The 24,058-nt window shown below is 39.4% G+C and overlaps 1 protein-coding gene across 50 annotated transcripts in view; it reads left to right on the top strand.

Annotated features, from left to right (window-relative positions):
* Nucleotides 1-24,058, top strand: part of LOC113497647 (Down syndrome cell adhesion molecule-like protein Dscam2) — a 54,059-nt gene that overhangs the window by 15,989 nt on the left and 14,012 nt on the right. For 3 of the 50 annotated variants that reach the window (XM_026877255.1, XM_026877290.1, XM_026877278.1), the window contains exons 5-14: nt 6,067-6,246; nt 6,587-6,736; nt 12,109-12,241; nt 13,222-13,370; nt 13,446-13,629; nt 13,716-13,819; nt 13,914-14,170; nt 14,366-14,523; nt 14,828-14,982; nt 23,162-23,455. In XM_026877255.1, coding sequence (XP_026733056.1) covers nt 6,067-6,246; nt 6,587-6,736; nt 12,109-12,241; nt 13,222-13,370; nt 13,446-13,629; nt 13,716-13,819; nt 13,914-14,170; nt 14,366-14,523; nt 14,828-14,982; nt 23,162-23,455 — 1,764 coding nt within the window. Of the gene's footprint in view, nt 1-1,160; nt 1,323-1,418; nt 1,590-1,690; nt 1,853-1,945; nt 2,108-2,204; nt 2,376-2,444; nt 2,607-2,668; nt 2,840-2,957; nt 3,135-3,263; nt 3,426-5,073; nt 5,254-6,066; nt 6,247-6,586; nt 6,737-7,915; nt 8,040-8,267; nt 8,392-8,471; nt 8,596-9,140; nt 9,262-9,473; nt 9,595-9,637; nt 9,762-9,782; nt 9,907-9,947; nt 10,075-10,261; nt 10,386-10,439; nt 10,564-10,603; nt 10,728-10,923; nt 11,048-11,208; nt 11,333-11,382; nt 11,507-11,780; nt 11,902-12,108; nt 12,242-13,221; nt 13,371-13,445; nt 13,630-13,715; nt 13,820-13,913; nt 14,171-14,365; nt 14,524-14,827; nt 14,983-17,294; nt 17,583-17,859; nt 18,148-19,851; nt 20,137-22,776; nt 23,065-23,161; nt 23,456-24,058 lie in introns of those variants that run through there. The other 47 variants (XM_026877260.1, XM_026877298.1, XM_026877261.1 and 44 more) reach the window with 44 other exon arrangements.

Raw genomic sequence — 24,058 nt, 5'->3', positions numbered from 1 at the left:
ATGACACATGACATGATTTATAAATATTTTTAATGGGTTACACGACGCGCGCTATATCTATATCAATTAACGCTTAGACATTTTTGTTTATTTATGAACTTATCACATCTTCGTTAGTTATTTGATAGATAAATGTTTGTTTAAGTAACACGAGTAAGTAATCTTTTGTTTGCCGTAGAATAATCCGTAATTTGATCACAAACAATGTTTAATTATCCACCCCCAAAATTACAAGGGAATAGTTTGTTTAAGTTTTGTTTGTTCCACAGTTGTACTTTATGAGATCGTGGGCGATGTATTTTCACTCCGCGCCTTACAGGGCGTGTCAATAATTATGTTCAGTTTATCTAATTAAGCGGGTTTATTTATGAGGTCTACGACAGCGTTAAAAGCTGATACGGTACTTAAATTACGTAGAGATGCCCCAATACGATGGCTGACATCTGTAGTAGTTGTTAAGCTTCATAAAGCTTGATTGACCACGATAGGGCGCTGCCCTTTATGACACGAGGTCAAATACAGTCAATTAAATGATCAAACGTCCAGAATAATCGATTCCGTTATAAATAGCATTATCTATTATGCTGCATTATGTTTACATGATAAAAATAATGAGATCAGTTCCTTCTGAGTTGTTAACTGCACTATAACCATAAAGAAACCCGTTTATTTTGAACACTCCATGCACTACATCGTACAAGCCGTTAGCTAACTAACGGTGAAGGGAAACATGATGAAAACTGGATACAATAAACTGAAATAGCCAACCCGCAGTAAGCGGCCGGAGTGATTTATGAGTGTTCCTTCTCCGAATGAGAAGAGGCCTTTGACCGTCTGTGGAACTTTTTTTCAACAGATTATTCTACCTTTACAGATAGTTCTACCTTTATAATAAACGATGGGTACTTACTCCTAGAAAAATATTTCACACTTTAAACAGGAGAATACTCTTGATAATGTTGAAAATAATACATGTAATTACAGAGTAAGCACAAATCGTCTGTACAACAAACGAAAAATAACAAATGTATAACTTTGATAATTGTGTCATACTTTTGTGTACTTTTAAACATTTCAGGCGACTTTTATTGTGAGAACTGCTAGCGTTACTTGTTGCTCTGACGTCTTGTTTATATTATTCTTTTTTGTTTACGTATAAGTGGTTGCCCAGCAATACGATACTGATGTCAACAAGGAATATGTAATCATGGGAAACAGTATCTTGCTCAAGTGTCAGGTCCCATCGTTTGTTGCCGATTTCGTCGAAGTTCTCTCTTGGCACACTGATGACAATGAAGACTTCCTTCCTGGCGAGAACTACGGTTAATCCTTTACCGTCTTAGCGTTCCCAGCCACTTCCTTATCCTATTTTCCGCAATAACATGCTTATGCCAATTACAATGATAATATTTCCACAGTGGTACAACAGCAGTACGAATCAGAAGTAAATAATGAATACGTGATTCGTGGGAACTCTGCCATTCTTAAATGCTCCATCCCTTCATTTGTGGGTGATTTCGTAAATGTAATCTCCTGGCACGACGAAGCTGGCAATTCCTTTACTCATGAAGGGAATAAGGAAGGAGATGGTACTACTTAAGAAGTAACAAAAACGTCTGCTTCCTAAATCTCTACCGTGTCCGAATCCTATGATCCTATACAGAAATGCTATCAAATTCATTTATTACAGTTGTAACACAATACTACGAAGCTGAAGTAGTCTCAGAATATGTAATTAGAGGAAACACCGCTGTGCTTAAATGCAACATTCCGTCCTTCGTAACTGATTTTGTAAAAGTAGAAGCTTGGGTCGACTCTGATGGCGGCGAATACTTGCCAACCGATGACATCGGTACATCCGATTCATAAAACTATTTCATCTAATCCTAATTCCGCTCCTATACCATAATCCAATACAAGTCAACTATGAAAACCCTTCTTTCAGTTGTGAATCAGTTCTATGAGGCTGAGATTCTCACCGAATATGTAATACGTGGAAATGCTGCAGTTTTGAAGTGTTCCATTCCCTCTTTTGTCGCTGATTTTGTAAAAGTAGAGGCGTGGATTGATGAAGAAGGCAAAGAGATTACTCACTCAGGCGATCTCGGTACAATGGCCTCTTTAAAACATTATTTATTTCCCTACAACGTTTCCTTACACCTCGAACCATTCCAACCCATAAATATATGATTGTTATTCTTCAGTCGTATCACAGTATTACGTGACCGAAGCCGAAAATGAGTATGTGATTAGAGGGAACGCAGCTATTGTTCACTGCAAGATTCCGTCCTTTGTTAGCGACTTCGTTTACATTGAAGCCTGGGTCATGGATGATGGACAAATCCTTACAGTTAACAATACTAACGCCGCAACGGGTACATCTTAAAATATTTCTTCATCACCACTATTCCCATCCAATTTTAATCCTCTTTGTTTTTGTTAAGTTGTATCACAGCCTTTTGAAGCCGAAGCTGACAACGAGTACGTGATTCGTGGTAACGCAGCTATCATGAAATGCGAAGTGCCAAGTTTTGTCTCAGACTTTGTATATGTTGAAATGTGGATGGACAGCGAAGGGGGCACATATTATCCCGGCAACAACGAGGGTAATTTCTCGTTAAAAGAGAAAATCCTCCTCCTTAATCCTTTTTAATGTCAATTGTCACAGCTGTACTTCAAACGTATGAGGCTAGAGTCAACGACGAATTCGTCTTACGAGGCAACACGGCTATTCTGAAGTGCATCGTACCTTCATTTGTTGCGGACTTTGTTCATGTTGTGGCATGGATAATGGACAATGACACAGTATCAGCTGAGGAACAGTTTAACTTTAACGATGGTAGTGGATGGTCTCATAGAATCTTTATTCCCGTCTCCTGGTTTCCTGTTATCCGTTTGATGCATTTTAACGTAATTCTTTATTATTAACGTAAATAGTCTTTTCATAACGTCCGCAGTGGTACATCAATCATATGAGCCTCGAGTTATTGACGAAGATGTTCTACGAGGCAATTCCGCAATAGTCAAATGTTCTATTCCATCATTCGTTGCGGATTACGTTAACGTAGTAGAGTGGGTGACAGATGAAGAATCTCTCTCTGGGTTTTCGTTCAACCGCACACAGGGCAATTATGGTAATAGTGAGCGTCGTACGGCCCCAATTGTTCCTATCCGCACTCCACTGAATCCCCACGTCGGAGTCAATCATCAAATCATCAATATTAAACGCACAAGTGTAAATCTTTGTATGAATAATATTTCAGCGGTCAATCAGTTCTACGAATCGCAAGTCTACGACATATATGTAATTCGAGGGAATGCTGCAGTATTTAAGTGTCATTTACCATCGTTTGTATCTGATCATGTCCAAGTTATTTCTTGGCACGATACCGAGGAAGGAGAATACACATTAAATACAAATTACGGTATTTCTACTTCAATCAAAATTGGAATCGTGTAAATCTCTAATCCTTTCCACTGCATTCGATTGTAAATTCGCCCTTTTCCTAATTGCATAACCGAATATCACTTGCATTGTTTTTGCTTCTAGTTGTGTCTCAAGCCTACAGCGTTCATTTAGTCGAAGAAAATGTTTTGCGAGGAAATTCTGCAATCGTAAAATGTCTTATTCCAAGTTTCGTAACAGAATATGTATCGGTAGCAGCCTGGATAATTTCTGAAGGAGAAGATGAGGTTGAAATTACGATCAATGATACTGTTGATAAAGAGGGTACCTAAAGTAGAGATAACTTGATAGCGAATTAGCATCCTGTCCTTCATCCTCTAATTAATATTGTCACTTATAAGTCTTAGTAGTCGTATTCAAATTGACACAATCTCAGTAAATATCAACATTTCTAATATGAAAAGTATCGTTATTAATAGGCTCGTCCACGATTCTGCATTATATAAATATCTACAATGGAGTTTTGTTTTCTAGTTGTCTCTCAGGCGTACACGGTAAATTTAGTCGATGAAAATGTGTTGCGAGGAAATTCTGCCATAGTAAAGTGTCTGATTCCAAGCTTCGTAACCGAATACGTATCAGTAGCAACCTGGATAATGTCCGAAGGAGAAAAAGAGCTCGAAATTACAATCAATGATACTGTCGACAAAGAGGGTACTTAAAATCTGGATAATCTAACGTCTAAGTACCTTGTCCTTAATCCTCTTATTCACATCAATAGCTCTTACAGGTTTTACAATCTAATTCATACCTGTAACACCAGCTTACGCTGTGAGTCTTCATAACGCAAAGCGTTTTACGTGGAAACAAGGTTATTATTAAATGCCGTATTGTAAAATTCGTCACTGTGTGTCGTCAATTCTACAGTCGCCTATGTCAATTTCTACAATTTCAATAATAATATAATTGAAATTGTGGTGGTCTCTAAATCAATAGATTTGCATTCGCCATTTCATTTTGATGTAAATAAGACCTCTTCTTGATACTACGACATTTAAATACCTACCAATGAATCTTGTTTTTCAGTTGTCTCTCAGGCGTACACAGTAATCTTAGTCGACGAAAACGTTTTGCGAGGAAATTCTGCTATAGTAAAGTGTCTGATTCCAAGTTTCGTAACCGAATATGTATCAGTAGCAAGTTGGATTATTTCTGAAGGAGAAAATGAGGTCGAAATTACAAACAGTGATACCGTTGGCAAAGAGGGTACTTCAAAACTAGACTAACTACTATCTTCTCAGTATCCTGTCCTTAATCCTCAAAATAATATTCTAATTCGTAATTTTAAGAAGTTATTTTGCTCAAATTTACAGTTGTAACACAAGCTTATACAGTAAATCTCATGGAGGAAAGCGTTCTACGTGGTAACGCAGCTATTCTTAAATGTCATATTTCAACATTTGTCACTGAATATGTTAGTGTATCGTCCTGGATTATCTCAGAAGGGGATACCGATGAATTGGAAATCAAAGCAGAGTCCAACGATTTGGGTACTGTTAATAAATAGGATTGCTTGGTGATTTTGAATAAACCTTCATTCCTTTCCTAATAATCATGCGGCAGGTAGTCGTTTTAGCCAATCGTCAATAAATTATTGAATATTTCAGTCGTATCTCAGGCGTACACGGTCAATTTGATGGAAGAGAATGTTCTGCGTGGAAATTCAGCGGTCGTCAAATGTCATATTCCAAGTTTTGTAACAGAATACGTTACAGTCTCGTCTTGGATAATATCTGAAGGAGAAGTTAATGAAATAGAAATCCAACTAGATCAGTCGTTTAATTTAGGTATCCGAAAACAGCTAATACCAATCTCCTCTTATCCAATTCCTGGAAACACTGTCCTTAATGCAAAAGAGTTTATTTCAATACACATATTGTTATTATTACGTTTACAGTGGTTTCACAATCATATACCGTTAATTTATGGGAAGAAAATGTCTTACGCGGAAATGCCGCTATACTTAAATGTCACATTCCAAGTTTTGTCACCGAGTATGTCACGGTCACTTCCTGGATTATATCAGAGGGGGATAAAGATGAAACGGAGATAAACTTAAATTCTGAATTCAATTTAGGTACCATGAGCACATTTACTAAGGCATCACTGTCCTTTCCATATATCCCTTCGGTGTCATAAGGTGGGCTTCGGGTATATGTCAGGTAGACAGTGTAAAAAAATATGTTAATTATGCTGGACATGTAGGATGTTGTAAGCATATTTCTATATCTGATATTTGAAATTTCATAAATACGATTTCAGTCGTATCCCAAGCCTATGACGTGAAGTTTTGGGAAGAATACGTTTTGCGAGGCAATGCTGCAATCCTGAAATGTCAAATTCCAAGTTTCGTCTCTGAATATGTGTCTGTAAATTCCTGGATAATATCTGAAGATGAAAAAGAGCAAGAAATAAACATAGATGCTTCTTTTAACCTAGGTATACACTGAATGAATGAAAGTGTAGTATTTGTTCCTTACATCCTCAATTTCCCAAAGCGAAGTTAACCTAACATCCTAAATACTAAATTGTAAAACTAAATTGCAGCTGCCCATAAATGTTTCTTTCGCCTATGGTCATTTTTGACGATATTGTTTCAGTGGTATCTCAGGCATACGCCGTGAATCTGATGGAAGAATACGTTTTGAGGGGCAATAGCGCTATTTTGAAATGCCACATACCAAGTTTTGTGTCTGAGTATGTTTACGTCATTTCTTGGATAATCAGCGAAGGCGAGGAGGAAATTGACATCAAACTAGATTCAGCAAGTAATGTTGACGGTACGCAGTGATTTCTTTTTCAGGCATTTACTGCCTTTGTGCTCTTATATCCTCATAATACGCCTATTAGATATTTTTCCATCTGTCAACGACTACGTCGCTAGGCTACTCCAGTAAGGGGTTTAGGGTTTTGTTCCTATAAAAGGGTTCCCGTGATTCCATGGGCCTCACGGCCTACCTACATCCTTTATCCTTCTTCCTTAGGCTAGTGCATGTAATTGCATTTCTAAGTAAATCGTAACCTTAAGTTGCGTTGAATAACAAAAAATCTGCTTAATAAAATATTATTGATAATGTATTTAAACAGTTTTAATGCAACATGAATCTATTTTCTTGACAGAGGGTAAATACCTTGTACTGCCATCTGGAGAATTGCATATTCGTGATGTTGGACCCGAGGATGGATACAAATCATACCAATGTAGAACAAAGCACAGGCTTACTGGTGAAACCCGACTATCTGCGACCAAGGGACGACTTGTCATTACCGGTGAGTGTTTTGTTTTTATTACTGTACACAGTATTTAATGAAAGTGACATCAATTCATTTTTTATCGTTCCTTCAGATTTTTCTTAATATTGTTTTTAATTTTGTTCATAATCTTTATAATAGATACTAATATTCTCATGTTTAATTTTTGACCACATGTTGATGGCACTATTGTTTATTTCATATTACACAGTGAATAGTATATTTCAAGATAAGAACTAGTATTACTTTCGATAATAGTTCTTCATCAACGTATTGCACTTAATAATATAATGTCTAATTTTAAGTAACGGCCCTTTAATTAGCAAATGAAAAATATAGAAGATGGTGGCATAAACTATTCACTGTAAACATGTTAATAACAAAAATAGGAAATACTCTCATTCATAGTTCATTCATGCTCTAAAATCAGCGTTTTGATTGCTTCCATCACGTCACACAATCCGCATTGGATGAGAATGTTTTCTACAAACTTTTAATTATTAAAAATAAATATACTTAGTACCTCATACAATAAATATAATCTTTATTCACGCATAGACAGCGTAGACCCGCTAAAACTTTTTAGCTTAAAACTAGACTTTCTATCTTTATTTTCTTTAAAAAGATTATTTTTATTGTATTCATGTTATTTTGAAGTTTAAAGACACAAAGAAGTGTTTGTGTCTTTAATCTTGTTTTATTGAATTATACTTGCCTGAATGTTGGGATAGGGTACCCTGCAGAGCCCTGACTCGCGTGTTAATACAATATTTAGGGGTCAGTAGGAGTATTTTAGGGTCTATTTTCCTCCACTCGTAAAATTGTACGTCCTCTATTCGTGAACTCGCCTTCTCCCAACATGCGCAGAGCCGGTGGGCCGGGTACCTCCCAAGTTTCCTAGTGCATCAACGACAAGTGGCTTCCAGTTTACCGAGCACTCCAGCCTCTCTGTACTGTGCGCAGCACAGGCTTTCCCAGCACCTATGTACCGGTAAGAGTCACATTAACGTCGTTTTGCGTGATTTCTCAGAGCCCATAGGGCGCGTGCCACCTAGGTTGTCTACAACACAAGTTGGCATGATGTTCGTAACCACATCGGGGTCGGCATTTACATTACAATGCCCAGCTCAGGCATTCCCTGTCCCCGTATTCAGGTATGGCATTTTGCTATTCTAGTAATATAATCATCGTTTCTAGAACCCGTTGGCCGTGTACCTCCCAAGTTTGCGTCTGTATTGACTGGAACAATGTTTGAAGTTACGAAAGGCGATTCTTACGCTTTGCAGTGTCCCGCCCAAGCGTTCCCAACCCCTCTGTTCAGGTAATCTTATCTTCAATCATTTCTTTTTAACTGCTATAGAGCCAGTCGGGCGCGTTCCGCCTAAATTTGCGTCAGTCGTGATGGGAACAATGATTGGAGTCAAGAAAAGTGATTCATTTGCTCTGCAATGCCCTGCGCAGGCGTTTCCTGTCCCGGTTTTCAGGTACTTTCAATAACAAAGATAACTATTTCAAAAAATTGATTGTAATGAAATTCCATTTGCTTCAGAACCCATGGGAAAAGTTTCACCAAAATTCCCTAGTTTAGAGAAAAGTAGACTCTTCAACTTTGACAGTCAGCAAACCATATCGCTCTTATGTCCCGCTCAAGCATTCCCGGCCCCAATGTTTAGGTAAGGCAATTTCAACTAAAATACTGCATTCTGAGCCAGATATAACTTACCTATAAATTCCATGATCGTTTACGTTGTAGAGCCAATGGGGAGAGTATCACCTAAATTTCCTACCGGAGACATAAGTAGGACCTTTATTGCTAATCAGGGCGACGGAGTGCCTTTACTTTGCCCTGCGCAAGGATTCCCCGCTCCAGCATTTAGGTAATTTTTGAATTCTCATATCGTTTTTATATATTCAGAACCAATGGGCAAAGTCTCGCCGAAATTTCCATCAACTGAAACTGGACGCAGTTTTACTTTCTCCTCCAACTCTTGTGTGACAATGCTATGTCCAGCACAAGCGTTTCCAGCCCCACTTTTCAGGTACATTGATTTATATTAGTGTTATCTCTTTAGAGCCTGTGGGGCGAGTATCACCAAAATTCCCTTCGATGGATAGTTCAAGAAGTTTCAGCGCTGTAAAAAACGCAAGCTTGACAATATTATGTCCAGCGCAGGCCTTCCCGGTCCCAGTATTCAGGTAATAAACCTATTGGAACAGACTACCAAAATTAGTCATTTTTTATCTCAGAACCAGTCGGTCGCGTTCCACCTAAATTTACTACAGGCGACAAAAGTCGTGCATTTGATGCTAACGGAGGTGATAGCGTCACTATCTTGTGTCCCGCTCAAGCTTACCCTGCCCCGGCCTTCAGGTATATAAATAGATTTGAATTTTAATATTCCCTTATGTAACTTGTTCTTAGAGCCATTGGGTAGCGCCGCTCCGAAAGTAGCAACAAAAATGATCGATATCACCGAAGTAACTATGAGTACTACTGTCACATTACTATGTCCCGCGCAGGCTTTTCCCGTTCCAATATTCAGGTAATAGAAATCAATTCTTAAAGCTACAAAAAATTATATTTATGTCCAGAGCCCGTAGGAAGAGTTCCTCCGAAGTTTCCAACATTGGATAATAGTAGAGGTTTCAATGCCGTCGTTAATGCTAGCGTAACGCTGCTATGTCCCGCTCAAGCTTTCCCAGTTCCCTTATCCAGGTAATCTTATAAATATGATTTATGTTTATTTTCTTCTAGAGCCTATTAATAGCGCCCCGCCAAAAGTACCGACTAAAACTATAGAGTTTGTGGAATTCGCGATGGACTCCAGCGTTACGTTGCTTTGTCTGGCTCAAGCCTTTCCAGTCCCTGTTTTTAGGTGAGTTATATACTCAACTATAATAGGACGCGTTTGTTTTTAGAACCGGTCGGTCTAAAAGCCCCAACATTCTCTACGGATTTCAAAATGGCGTGGTATGTAAAGAACGTTGAGCAGGGCTTCGCGTTACTTTGTCCAGCACAGGGATACCCAGCCCCTTTATTCAGGTATTTTACTCATGTTTTTAGAACCAATCGGCACCAAAAGCCCTTCATTTTCAAGCGGATCGAAACTAGCATGGTTTGAGATTCGGCTAAATCAGGACTTTGCGCTGTTATGTCCGGCTCAAGGGTATCCTGTTCCAATATTTAGGTGAGAACATGGCCGTACTTACTAATCCTAAAAATTTCCAGAACCCGTTGGTTCGAAGCCCCCTACATTTTCCACTGACGACAGATTGGCATGGTTTATAGAGAGACCTATAGGACAAAGTTTAGCTTTGCTTTGTCGGGCTCAGGGACATCCTGTCCCGATATTCAGGTAATTTAACAATATTTGTATAATTTTAGAGCCAATCGGATCGAAATCTCCCACGTTTTCCACTGATAATAAATTCTCTTGGTACATGAGGAATACTGGCCAGAGTTTAAACATCCTATGTCCGGCTCAAGCTTTTCCGGTACCAGTGTTCAGGTGACAAAATCATATCATATATTTTCAATTGTAGAACCCGTTGGCTCAAAATCCCCAACATTTTCGAACGACGTTCAGTTCTCTGGAATAACGCGTAAAACTGGTCAAGACTTTGCTCTTTTATGCCAAGCACAAGCGTTTCCTGTCCCAATATTCAGGTAAGAATTACATAACATTACATTCTTTAGTGATATTAAAAATATCTCTCACAGAACCCATCGGGTCGAAGGCACCGTCATTTTCTCTGGAATTTAAAAGCACTACTCTTACGAAAGTGATACAACAGCCTATCGTTCTCTTGTGTCAGGCTCAAGCTCACCCTCCTCCTATATTCAAGTGAGTGAATGATCAATTCGTTTATGTTTTCTCGGTTTAGAACCTGTTACTGCAAGAGCACCCGCGTTCCCTACTTCCGCGAGTTCTTATAACTATGAAATAGAAGCTCATTCTGGAGGCTCTATGCTTTGCCAGGCTCAAGGGTATCCCCAACCATTATTCAGGTAGGTCTTATTTTGATCATATTGCAACCTCTTTTAGAACCTGTTGGTGCGAAAGCTCCTTCTTTTTCAACTGACTCCAAAGGGAGCATATTCGTTAGAGAAATCGGACAAAGTTTTGCATTGCTCTGTCAGGCGCAAGCGTTCCCTACTCCCGTATTTAGGTAAGTCGTTATTAATTTTCTGTTACTTTCTACAGAACCCGTTAGTTCCAAGCCACCTAGCTTCTCTACTGATTTCACTCTATCGGCGGTAACGAGACATAAGAGTCAAAGTTTTGCATTATTGTGTCAAGCTCAAGCTTTCCCTATACCGATTTTCAGGCAAGTGTCGATTGTTGTTTATAACTAAACATTAAATATGATAAAACTTAACGCACCAGTCATCAGTGTTCTTATTCGTGTAAATAGGTTGGTCTAGATGAATTTCTTCCGAGATAAGATTCTCTTGTTTCAAATAATAATTCGCAATGCTTTTTATACAGAGCCCGTTGGATCAAAAGCTCCCTCTTTTTCTACTGAGTCAGCTCTTTCGTCCATAAAAAGACATCAAGGTCAAAGTTTCGCTCTACTTTGCCAAGCTCAAGCTTTTCCAGTTCCGATTTTCAGGCAAGTCTATTAGATACTTTAATTAATTAGCAGTAAAATACGTGTTATAGAACCGGTTGGCGCTAAGTCCCCGACGTTTTCCACCGAGTCAATGGGAAGTATTTTTCGAAAACGTGTTGGACAAGCCTTTACACTCCTTTGTCAGGCTCAAAGTTACCCTGCTCCAGTTTTCAGGCAAGTGATATTTTTTTTACATCACAGAACCTGTGGCCTCCAAAGCTCCTACTTTTTCTACGGATGCTCGAAGTACAACTTTTGTACGCAACGTCGGACAAAGTTTCGGATTATTGTGTCAAGCACAGGCCTTCCCTGTACCAATATTCAGGCAAGTTTGATAATCGTTACGTTATTATACTACTGACCTTGACGTTCAAAGTGATGATATCGATTTTTCAAGTATCAATCGAATAAAGATTAGGCAAAATACATGTTTTAAATTTGTACGTAGAGCCGATCGCCAGCGCAGCACCAAGTATTACAACAACTCAAAAAGCTGCTGTATATTACCCCCAACACACTCCATTAGCACTTCTATGCCCAGCGCAAGGATTTCCTGTGCCAATATCAAGGTGCGTTATTTTATGTCATAATTCAAAAAGATGTTACATTTTGGAAACGATCAATATTTCAATCATTACAATGGTCCATCATACGAATTATTTATCTTTCGGGGTATCCTCGTAACGTAAGTTCCGACTTAGTCGAAAACTTAAGTAATAACGACATCTATAATTCCTTTTACTATTGGGTTTGCAAAGTCGTCTCTGTAATTACAGAACCAACAAATAAAATTCCGCCACGAAAGGATTCTACTAAACATTTTGAGGGGTGGGAAGTGTTCACCGTGGCTCAAAAGGACGTGGCGTACTTAACATGTCAAGTTGCCGCTTACCCGGCGCCCGTGTTTAGGTGAGTAGGCGCAATACAAGGACGGTTTTGCATTCCAGAACCAACCGGTAGAACGGGGCCAAAGGTGACGGGCGATGGGCTCAATCGACATATAGGTCGAGAAGATGAAAGCCTCGCGCTCCTTTGTGAAGTTCAAGCTTTCCCAGCCCCTCTAACGAGGTATGGCTTTTATTGGGTACAGGCCGGCCGCCGGCGTCTCACGCATTCATTTTTCACGTAGTCATACCATACCTATCATCCAATGTACTGATACCCGTTGTTATTGCAGTCTGTTGCGGCGGCCGCACCGCCCACACGTGACATGAAGGCGTGATGAATCGCGGCCGGCCGCGCGCCCCTATTACGGTCCCCAGCCAAAGTAACGATTGAGCGGCGTAGACACCTGTTGGTAAGTGTCAGGGTGTTCTTGCTTTCGTTCAAACGCTTTAATCTTTACTTTGTGCTTTTTGTGAGACAAAACTGCACTTTACTTATTTTTGTAGCAAAATCAAATCGTGGTTTTCGCGGTAGCTTATTACTCTGTCCCAACGGCTAGCTTTTTATGTTTAATCTTCGTGAATTTCACTTTTTATCTTTATTAAGATGGGCTAAAATTCTTCACAATTGGTTTATACACTTACCTAAATATAAGTGATCGTTTAGATGGCATTGTTTCTTCTTTAAGAACCAACAAACAGTATTCCTCCCAAGCTGTCTAGTGGTCGTTTACAAGAATCTGAGTTGAAAGTCGGAGAAACGGGCACTGTTTTATGTCTAAGTCAAGGTTTTCCAGTCCCTGAGTTCAGGTGGGTTGGCTCTAGTAGGAACTTTAATACCCTTAATTTAGCGAATAACAGCTTTATAAAATAACTCGGTCTTATACAGTAAATCATGTCTTAAATAACATTTTTTTAATGCTTTGGTGTACAGAGCTAACGACAGATTCCCTGCCTAATAACAGAAAAATGCAAGTCGTCTGAACTTATTCTCTTTTGTTTCAGATGGTACAAGTTTATTGAAGGCACGACTAGGAAGCAACCCGTTACTCTTGATGACCGAGTGAAACAAGTGTCTGGAACTTTGATTATTAAAGAGGCTAAAGTTGAAGATTCTGGAAAGTACTTGTGCGTTGTGAACAACTCTGTCGGAGGTCAGTATTATACTTAAAGAAAAGTAAAACTTTGAAACTATCATTCCAAATTACTAATTGTCTTTTTTTGTTCAGGCGAATCTGTTGAAACTGTACTAACTGTGACTGCGCCACTGAAGGCTACTGTCGAACCAGCCACTCAAACTGTTGATTTTGGAAGACCCGCCGTATTTACCTGCAGATATGAAGGCAACCCTGTCAAGACTATTACCTGGCTTAAGGATGGCAAGGATATGAAACATCACGACGCTACTTTGAGGTGAAAACATGAAACATCATATGTTTGGGCAAAAATGTCCTAGCGTAAAACTCCCATTATTAATTCTACTGTCTTGTTTTAAATAGGATTGAATCGGTAAAGAAGGAAGACAAGGGTATGTACCAGTGCTTCATTAGGAACGATCAAGAAAGTGCAGGAGCTAGCGCGGAACTTAAACTCGGCGGACGATGTAAGCATCATTCATCAATCTATAAAAAAAATTACACAACTGGATTTCTTTGACATACACATAAAAATGCACTTAATAATACTTCTGATTCCAGTCGAACCACCACTGATCCGTCACAGCTTCGGCGAACAGACCTTCCGCTCCGGCCCCTCTCTCCGTCTGAAATGCGTCGCATCTGGCAACCCCACTCCCGACATTGCTTGGCTCTTGGACGGTGACAAACTGAACAGCGGCGAACGTCTCCAGATCGGGCAATTTGTAACTGCTGATGGCAACGTTGAATCTCACTTGAACATTTCTTCCGTGCATACTAACGATGGTGGATTGTACACGTGCATCGCATCTAGCAAGGTAGTTTAGCACCTTAGATACCCTATTATAAATTTATGTCTATAACGATTTATTTAGAACCCCTATCCCTGTAAAGGTGATTAGAAGCATTTTGCAGCTTGAGAAAAGCTGACAAAAATCTACGACGATGACTAAAAAAAAACATAAAAACTTAGAACATAGAAGCCTTATTTCAAAATACATTATGGTTTCCAGGTCGGCAGCGCATCTCACTCGGCTCGCGTCAACGTCTACGGCTTGCCCTACGTGCGCCCCATGAAGAAACGCCCCGTCGTCGCCGGAGACACCCTCATCGTCCACTGCCCCGTTGCTGGCTACCCTATTGACTCAATTGTTTGGGAACGTGATAACAGGTTAATATTGCATTTTGGTCAATAAATAATAATTCTTTATATGGCAACTCGTCCATCTGCGGGGCACGGCTCATAAGGGTTGCCTATTTTGGCTGACATTCACAGGCTGGAATTATAACCGTCATATGTCACAAAATATACCTGGTGTACGATACTTTGGCGTAAAATAAACTAAGGGATACATTAAATACTTAAATAACATATATTAAGTTCTTAAATAAAATAAAATACATATTTTAATGTAAACCGACCTAAATAAAACTAACATTATAAATCCTCATACGTGTTCATTGTCCCTTTTCAGAGTACTCCCCATCAACCGCAAACAGAAAGTATTCCCCAACGGCACCCTCGTCATTGAGAACGTTGAGCGCATGAGCGACGAAGCGACCTACACCTGCGTGGCCAAGAACTCTCAGAGCTACACTGCTAAGGGAACTCTAGAAGTACAAGTCATGGGTAAGTTCACGAAACTAGATATAAACAGGAAAATTAGATTCCGTAACGTTGGACAAAGATGTGATATTCAGTCAGAATTAAAAAAGTACTCTATTGTAATTGAGTTAGTGTACATTTTAAGCTGAAGTCTGAAATCATTAAAAGGAAGTTAAACAAACTCACTTGAATGCTCTTGTCTGATGTTATAGAAAGAAAGTGCCATTGAGATGTTATTTTGAATAGCGTATAGCCTAAAAACTATTTGAATTTAATTCTACAAAACATTATGCAAAAATATTCCTTTATCATTTATTGTAAAAAATAATATTTGTTCCATAACAATACGCTTAATATTAAATGTTTTGTGTGCTAATTAAAAAAAAAGCTTAGAATAACAAATGCAGGCTATGCAAGCTACGATCTAATGACTAAAAATGAAAAATCATTCAAAAGCTTAAATTTAATACATAGAATATCATCTCAAAGGCACATCGACAAAACATTCTGATTTTGTTAATGCAATGTTTATATCATATTTTGAATTTACTTAAATATTGCTGAATAAAATAATATTACTTTTACTAGACAAGTAAAACTATATTAATATAATTATTGCATTCACAAAATTGATTATTTTTTTTCTGACTTCAGAGAAATCAACCGTTTACTAGGCAAATTTTAGAAGTCAAGAGTTTTCAATGAATATATCAAAAGCAGATTCACGATAATCCTACATTACATTGTTTTATAAAAAAATAATCTTCATTCTTATTGTGTGCCTTTAAAGCCATTAAACGGTTGTGACTGAGTTCCAATTTTGTCAGTAAGTTGTCTCTCAGTAAAAATACATTTAATAAAATTTAAAACATATCTCTTTCAAAAGGAACTCTAATTTCTCGTAGTAATACCATGATATAAAGTTGTATATCAATGTAGCATATTTAAATTTGTAAAATTTTTAGAACTTCATTTGAAGTTTAAAATAAAGTTATATCAACTTCATATTCTGGTATTATAATTTCATACTTGTGTTCTAATCATATTTTTTCCAGGGATATGACGTAATGTGAAAATGATTTAATAACGAATTTTTGTATTGATAAATAATATAGACCGAGATGTTTATGCCCGCCAAAGCTACATCGTTTGCCACACACGTCCCTGCACTAGTGCTTAGTTTAAAATGTCATTTCCATACAGTGCCCCCACAAATATTACCATTCGAGTTTGGCGACGAGCCAGCTAATGCAGGAGACATGGCCTCCATATCATGCGCATTAAGCAAAGGCGATCAACCTCTAAACATATCCTGGGTTCTTAATGGACAAGTAATACCGAAAAACAACGACATGGGAATTGTATTAACCGTTATCAACAAAAAGACCTCGATCCTAAACATAGACTCTGTAAGTGGTATACACAGGGGCACATACCTCTGTGTGGCGACGAACATGGCTGGCTCAGCTAATCATAGCGCTGTTCTCGAAGTCAACGGTACTCATCCTAATAACGTTCAGCTTGCTTTTTTTCGATTATGTAGTGTGCATTATCCCTACATCCTAACCCACTTATAAACAAATGATCTGATAATAGTCCCACCACAAATCACGCCGTTCGAATTTGGAGAAGAAATCCTGAATGAAGGAGAAACTGCATCTGTGTCGTGTGTAATGAGCAAGGGTGATTTGCCGGTCAAATTCATTTGGCGATTTAACGGAGAAGAAATTAAAGCACGCAACACGCTCGGCATTGTACTCACAAACATCAGCAAGAAAACGTCGATATTAAACATAGAACCCGTAAGCTCAGTTCATCGAGGCTCTTATACTTGCGAAATCAAAAACGAAGCCGGCGTTACCAACCACACCACAATACTTAGCGTTAACGGTCCGCTTTATTCATTATTAATTTAACATTTATTTTAATGGCTTTTTAAAATCACAGTTCCTCCCCAAATCTCACCCTTTGAATTCGGCGATGAACCCTCCAATGCTGGTGATACCGTGTCGGTTCAATGCGTTATGAATAAGGGTGATCTGCCGGCGAATTTCTCCTGGAGTCTTAATGGAAAAACAATTGCTAAGAACAATAACATCGGAATAGCCATTGGCGGCATGGGTCGAAAAATGTCCATACTCAATATTGATTCCGTCAATGGAACCCACAGAGGGGTGTATGTTTGCTACGTTGAAAACTTAGCTGGTCAAGTCAATCACAGTGCCACGCTGGAAGTTAACGGTTCTTCATCTTTTCACTTATATGTAGTTTCATAATATCATTATGATTTTTTTGTATGCGTTTATTCTTGACTGAACAGTAGTTTCCCAAAACAGTTTTACCCCAAATCCATCCCATCACCTTTGGAGACGAGCCAGCTAACGCAGGAGACACCGTCGGCGTCCAATGTATGGTGACAAAGGGTGACACACCAGTCAATATCACGTGGCAGTTAAATGGAAAACCAACTAGTGATATTCAGGGAATTACTGTCACTAGGATCGGTCATAAGTCGAGCAGTCTGTCCATAGATTCTGTAGCTTCCATACACACAGGAGTGTACACTTGTTCCGCTGCCAACAGAGCCGGTCACGCTAATTACTCGACTGAGCTGGCTGTTAATGGTATATACCCCGATAAACACGATTCTGGTTACATGCATCATACTAATTAGTTGCTTTATTTTTTCAATTTATCCTAGTCCTAAATTCCCACAGAAATCCTAGAAATTTACCAAAAAATCAAAGCGTCAATACAGTCATAGGGAACAACCGTCATCATAAAATGTTTGTCAAGTCGTGAACCGAGCAATGTAGTACAGTACCGTATCAAAATACAAAAATCATCTTACAACACTCAATAATTATTATTTTTAAATAATAACAATATACTATTCTATAGTTGTGCCGCAGGTTACGCCATTTGATTTCGGAGAAGACATATTAAACGCAGGTGATACAGTATCTCTTACTTGTACCGTCGGCAAAGGGGATTTGCCCTTAAAAATTCACTGGCAGCTAAACAACCAAACCCTTAATTCGGGTAATGGTGTGCTGATAAACAGAAATGGAAAAAGAATATCTGTTTTGAGCATAGAAAACGTCCAACACGAACATATTGGCAATTACACGTGTATAGCCGAAAACGAAGCCGGCATCAGTAGTCACAGCGCGGTGCTCAGCGTGAACGGTACCGTTGTTAACACTCACAAAATTTGCTTAGTTTTTGTTCGCACGGTATTTATACATTGTTTGTTTATTTGTATACTTATAACTCTATTTTATTTTGCTCCTAAACACAAACCTGTTCCTAAAAAGCTAATATTTGCTTACCAAACATGAAAATAACAATTCACATCGGTGCGGGATAATTTTTTTTTCAGAAATTTGCGTACTTAGTACATATATTGAAGTGTGTGGCATAAAACGATTATAGCAAAAAGGCATAACCTGTAAACAATTGTTCTTATAAGAACAAGGGTAAGGATTTTTACGATCTCAATAGCAATTTTTATGTAGTCGGGTAAAAATAAAATGTTTCATTTTTTCAGTTAAAACCGGGAAAAAATCTTAAAACCTCAAATGAATTACTAATACAATATAATCATCTCATTAGTTTGTTTCGCTAGAAAATAATTCCCTTATTCCTCTGTAGTCCCTCCACAGATTAAACATTTCGAATTCGGAGAAGGGCCAGTAAATGCTCAAGAAATGGTTTTGGTTACTTGTGCGGTTGGTAAAGGTGATTTACCTTTGAAAATAGAATGGTATTTCAATGGAAAACCTGTGAAAGCTGGAGATATTGGAATCAATTTTGTGAATACTAAGCGTACGAGTCAACTTAACATCGATTCCGTTAGCCACCAAAACCAAGGAAATTATACGTGCGTGGTAAAAAATGAGGCAGGCTCCATGAATTACACCGCAGAATTATTTGTCAATGGTATCTTAAATTACTGCCTATCTGCCTGGTAGTTAATGTGTGTTCAGTTTTTATTTTACTTTATTCCTATTGTAACTTTGGCGGGCCATAAAAAAAATTGTCTCTTGTCTTGACTTAAATATACGCAAAGCAAATAAGGCAAATTGAAATTTTATAATCTTTAGTAAATACAACATTTCAGTGGCACCAGTAATAAGTCATTTCGAATTCGACGAATCTGTTTTTTACGGAGAGGGTGTACAAGTTATGTGCAATGCGCCAAAGGGTGATAAGCCCTTAAATTTCAAGTGGACTTTTAGCGGCGCAGATGTGAGTTCACTAGCCGGATTAAACATCATGAACGTGGGAGATAGGGGATCAGTTCTCATTATCCCTGCGGTGACGGCTAAACACTCTGGCAATTACACGTGCACTGCCTCTAATCTAGTCGCCAGTGCTAGCCATCACGCCACGCTCAATGTCAAGGGTATATGGTCTCGGTGAATTGTCTTTGCTTTAGCGTTCTGTACTCTCTTACACCAATCCTGTAAAAATGTTTTAGTTATATACAGTATCACAAAACTATTACCAACTACCTAGACCTGCCTATCTTTTCAGTGGCACCAATTATATCCCCTTTCGAGTTCGATGAGGCCGTATTTTACGGTGAAAGCATACAAATTATGTGTCATATTCCGAAAGGCGACATGCCACTGGATTTAAATTGGTCGTTTCAAGACAAACCATTAAAAAAGACCGACGCAGTCATAATAACGAAAGTAGGAGCCCGAAGTTTAATTTTGGCCATCCCAGCTGCAACGGAAAAACACTCGGGAAATTACACTTGCACAGCTTCTAATATTGTAGCCAGCACCAACCACACAGCTACGTTAAACGTTCAGGGTACACTGGTTACTTATGTGTGTTATCATCGTTTTGTTTATTTTTATTTATTTGTTTTGCCCTCACCAGTTCCTCCGCACATCGTTCCGTTTATGGCCGAAGAGCCTGTTTTTGCCGGGGAGTCTATACAATTGACGTGTCATGTATCGAAAGGTGATGCTCCTATAAAAATCAATTGGAGTTTTCACGGCGAGGAATTATCCTCACATCAAGGAATTGCGACGATGAAGATCGGTGAACGGACGTCGTTACTGACGATATCTAATTCGCAAGCAAGCCACAGCGGCGAATATTCATGCCACGCCGCCAACCGAGCTGGCTTGGCCGTACATTCGACCACAGTTAATGTTCATGGTATTTCCCAAACCCGTTAGCCGCCCTAGCCTCTCGCACGCTGCACGCTTGACTCTGCAATAATTTTGGCCTTCTGGATTAACAGTACTGCCATACATCGTACCCTTCGAAGCGGATGAGTCGGTGTTTGCTGGGGAACCGGTTCAGCTCAATTGTCATGTTTCCAAGGGTGACTTACCGCTCGACATCAAGTGGCATTTTCATGGGTTCGAAAATATAACAACACATCTAGACATTATGACGAATAAAATGACTTCGCGTACTTCATTTCTATCGATCTCTGCGGCGACCGCTAGTCATAGTGGCAACTACACCTGCGTAGCTACTAACAGAGCCGGTTCCACTAACTATTCCACTGTTCTCAATGTTCATGGTCAGTTTCATTTGTTCATCATTATACGAGTTTTGTTCTAAGTTCATCACAGCGAACCGCAGCTTTCAAGTTTTGTTTACAGAATCTGCATGAATTCTGAAAGCATATTTAAAAGCTACGTACGCGTTGTTTTTTATTTTTCTTTTCTCATTCCTTCTTTTTTTTCTTCATACAATTGACACGGACTAGTTTACACTTAAGCCGATGAAGTATTTTTGTTAGGGATCTAATTCAAAGAATTAAGATATAATTAAATTTAATAAACATATATAAATTCAAATGAAAAAGTTAGGCACCGTCCTCTATACGATATGTACCTGTGTATCATAGATATTTTTAGAAACCAGTTTATATCCTTCTTTACACCGAAATGGTTTTTCTTGGCATCTTAGTAAGTCCTTATTTTTTTCCATTCAAGTGGTTCCGCACATTATTCCCTTCGAAGTTGAAGAATCTATATTTGCCGGTGAATCAGTGCATCTCACCTGTCATGTGTCAAAAGGTGATCGACCTCTTCAAATATCTTGGAGCTTTGAAGGCCATGAAATTCCTTATCATAATAACATGGGCATTACGACCACCAAGTTAGGAGAAAAAGCGTCAGTCCTGAGCATTCCGACTGCTATGGGCCAGCACAGCGGCAACTACACTTGCACGGCCAGTAACCGGGCCGGGCGCGCATATCACTCAGCCCTCGTCAATATTCATGGTATTGGAAGTGTTCCCATAGTACAATAGCTACTGTAAGAAAACTGTTTCATATGTGTATAGCTGTATATTTTGCACGTTTAGATTTACACTTAGAAAACACTCTTTTTCTTTTATTAGTCCCTCCCCATATACTACCGTTTGAGATTGAAGAATCCATCTATTATGGAGAATCTGTGCAAATGACATGTCACGCCAGTAAAGGAGACCGGCCGATGTCTATCACTTGGACTTTCGAAGGCAAAGATCTTTCGACCAATAAGGGAATCAAAACTATGAAAATGGCGGAACAGACATCCTTCTTGTCTATCGCTTCTGTGACGGGAGAACACAGTGGAAATTATACCTGCATTGCAAGAAACAGAGCTGGAGAAGATAGATATTCCACTACTCTCAACGTAAAGGGTATTTCCGCTAGATGTCACAGCATGCGCCTTATGTACGCATATTACTAACGTTTCAATATTTTCTTTATTCAGTCGTTCCCCACATCAAACCTTTCGAATTAGACGAGGCCGTCTTTGCGGGAGAATCCGTACATCTCGACTGTCACGTTTCAAAGGGCGATACACCTCTAAACATTACCTGGAGCTTCCAAGGGCACCCTGTCACACGCAGAATGGGCGTAAAAACTACTACTTTAAGCGAACGCGTATCTGTCCTTGATATACCTACCGCCCTGGGGCCCAATAGTGGCAACTACACGTGTACGGCGGTCAATAAGGCAGGCACCGCCAGCCACACCGCTCTTCTCAACGTTATTGGTACTGAAACGTTATACCTCGGATGTGCTTGCTTTCTGTTTAGTTCCTCCTGTGGTCCAACCTTTCTCTTTCGGCGAAGTCGCAATGAATTCTGGACAAGTAGTAACCACCCCTTGCTCGGTTATCGAGGGGGATCATCCACTGAAGTTAAAGTGGCTTTTCGACGATGAACCCATTAAACCCAGATCTGGAGTAACTGTATTTCAAATAGGAGAAAAAAGTGCTATTCTTAGTATAGCTTCTGTGGCACACAACCACGCTGGAAACTATACATGCGTTGCTGAAAACGAAGCAGGAGTCGATTACCACACGTCTACTTTGATTATAAACGGTGCTTAATATTTTCTCGTAACTGGTGCTCGGTAAATTAGTTTTATTTTCTATGTCCTTATTATATTCAGTAATAGTTAAAGTTTTCGGTTATTTCTCTAATATATAATGACATTCCAGTTCCTCCCAACATTTTGCCATTCTCATTCGGCGAAAAACCCGCAAACGTCGGAGAATATTTACAGGCAGCATGCACTATCAATTTTGGCGACCTTCCGCTTACTATAACTTGGAAATTTAACGGACAAGCCATTTCTCAAAGAAATAATAACTACGTTATAAACAATTCGAAAAGAAGTAGTTTAATGATAATCGAATCTGTGGACGCAAAACACGCCGGTTCATACACATGTGTCGGAGAGAATCGTGCGGGTCGTAATACCTATTCGTCAGACTTAATTGTATACGGTTAGTGTCATATCGTAGAAAATTATTATTTTGTCATTTAGATAAACTTTGTTTCAGTTCCTCCCAAGATCGCACCTTTCACTGCCGGCCCCGAACCGGCTTTTCTTGGAGATTATTTTGCTCTTCAGTGTATAGTAACACATGGAGATCAGCCAGTTATTATTGACTGGACGGTCAATAATCGATCTGCTAAATCTATCTCTGGAGTTCGCGTTAGTAACAACGACCGAAGAAGTAGTGTATTGACCATAGAATCTGTGGACGCGACACATGCAGGGCAATTCAATTGCACTGCGAGTAATGCAGCAGGCACCGTTTCCCATACTACTGATTTAGTCGTAAAGGGTGCGAACCAAAAGTGACTATTTTTACGCTTCAGTCCTTTTAACCTCAAATTTCATTTCCTTTACACTTCTCACTTTTTCATAACTTTTTGTCCTAGTTCCACCGTTGATAATGCCGTTCAATTTCGGTGAGGTGCCATTCAACCCAGGCGATACAGCTTTAGTGAATTGTGTCGCCACCAAGGGAGATCTACCTCTCGAAATCTCATGGACGTTCAGCAGCGAAACCATAGATTCGACCCTTCAACGAGATATAACGACGATGCCTTTAAACCCTCGCGCTTCGCTCCTCACCATCAACTCCGTGAACGCAAACCACCAGGGAAACTACACTTGCATCGTGCAGAACGCGGCCGGCCGCGCCGAATATGCAGCGACACTCGTCGTCAACGGCACGTTTATACCTGATTATGCTATGATGCCAAATGAATCTCTAATATGGGAACTAACATCACAATATAGCACCTTGAAAGGAGCTGTTCGTTCACAGACACCATTCATTTCCCTCTTTTACTCTCACTAGTCGCTAACATTGCCTGCCTCGACAATATCCTTATTGATCTAACTCAAATCACTATGGTTGTTTCCAGTACTGCCTCGCATAGTTCCATTCTCGTTCGAGACTCCGCTGTTTGCGGGGCAGGCCAGTCAAGTTACTTGTTTGGTCTCGGAGGGCGATCAACCTCTCGATATTCAGTGGTACTTTGAAGGACAACCTTTGAAGGAGAAAGCCGGAGTTACGGCAACTAAAATTGCGCAGAGGGCTTCATTGCTTCTGATCGACCCGGCGGGTTGGTCGCACAGCGGCTCCTATGCGTGTATCGCGCGCAATGCCGCTGGCATGTCCAACTATACTGCCTCACTAGAAGTCCATGGTATACAACTCGCATTCGTGTACCCTTCATTCCTAGCACGGACCAGCTTTGCGTAGATTCGATATTGTATGCTTTAAATATTCTGTTACTTTCAATGACTAGATTAAAAATATCGATGAT

The sequence above is a fragment of the Trichoplusia ni genome, chromosome 9 (assembly GCF_003590095.1).
Source record: "Trichoplusia ni isolate ovarian cell line Hi5 chromosome 9, tn1, whole genome shotgun sequence".
Classification (NCBI taxonomy): Eukaryota; Metazoa; Arthropoda; class Insecta; order Lepidoptera; family Noctuidae; genus Trichoplusia; species Trichoplusia ni.
Note: the sequence above shows the minus strand (reverse complement) of the source record. Positions and strands in the feature narration are given on the sequence as shown.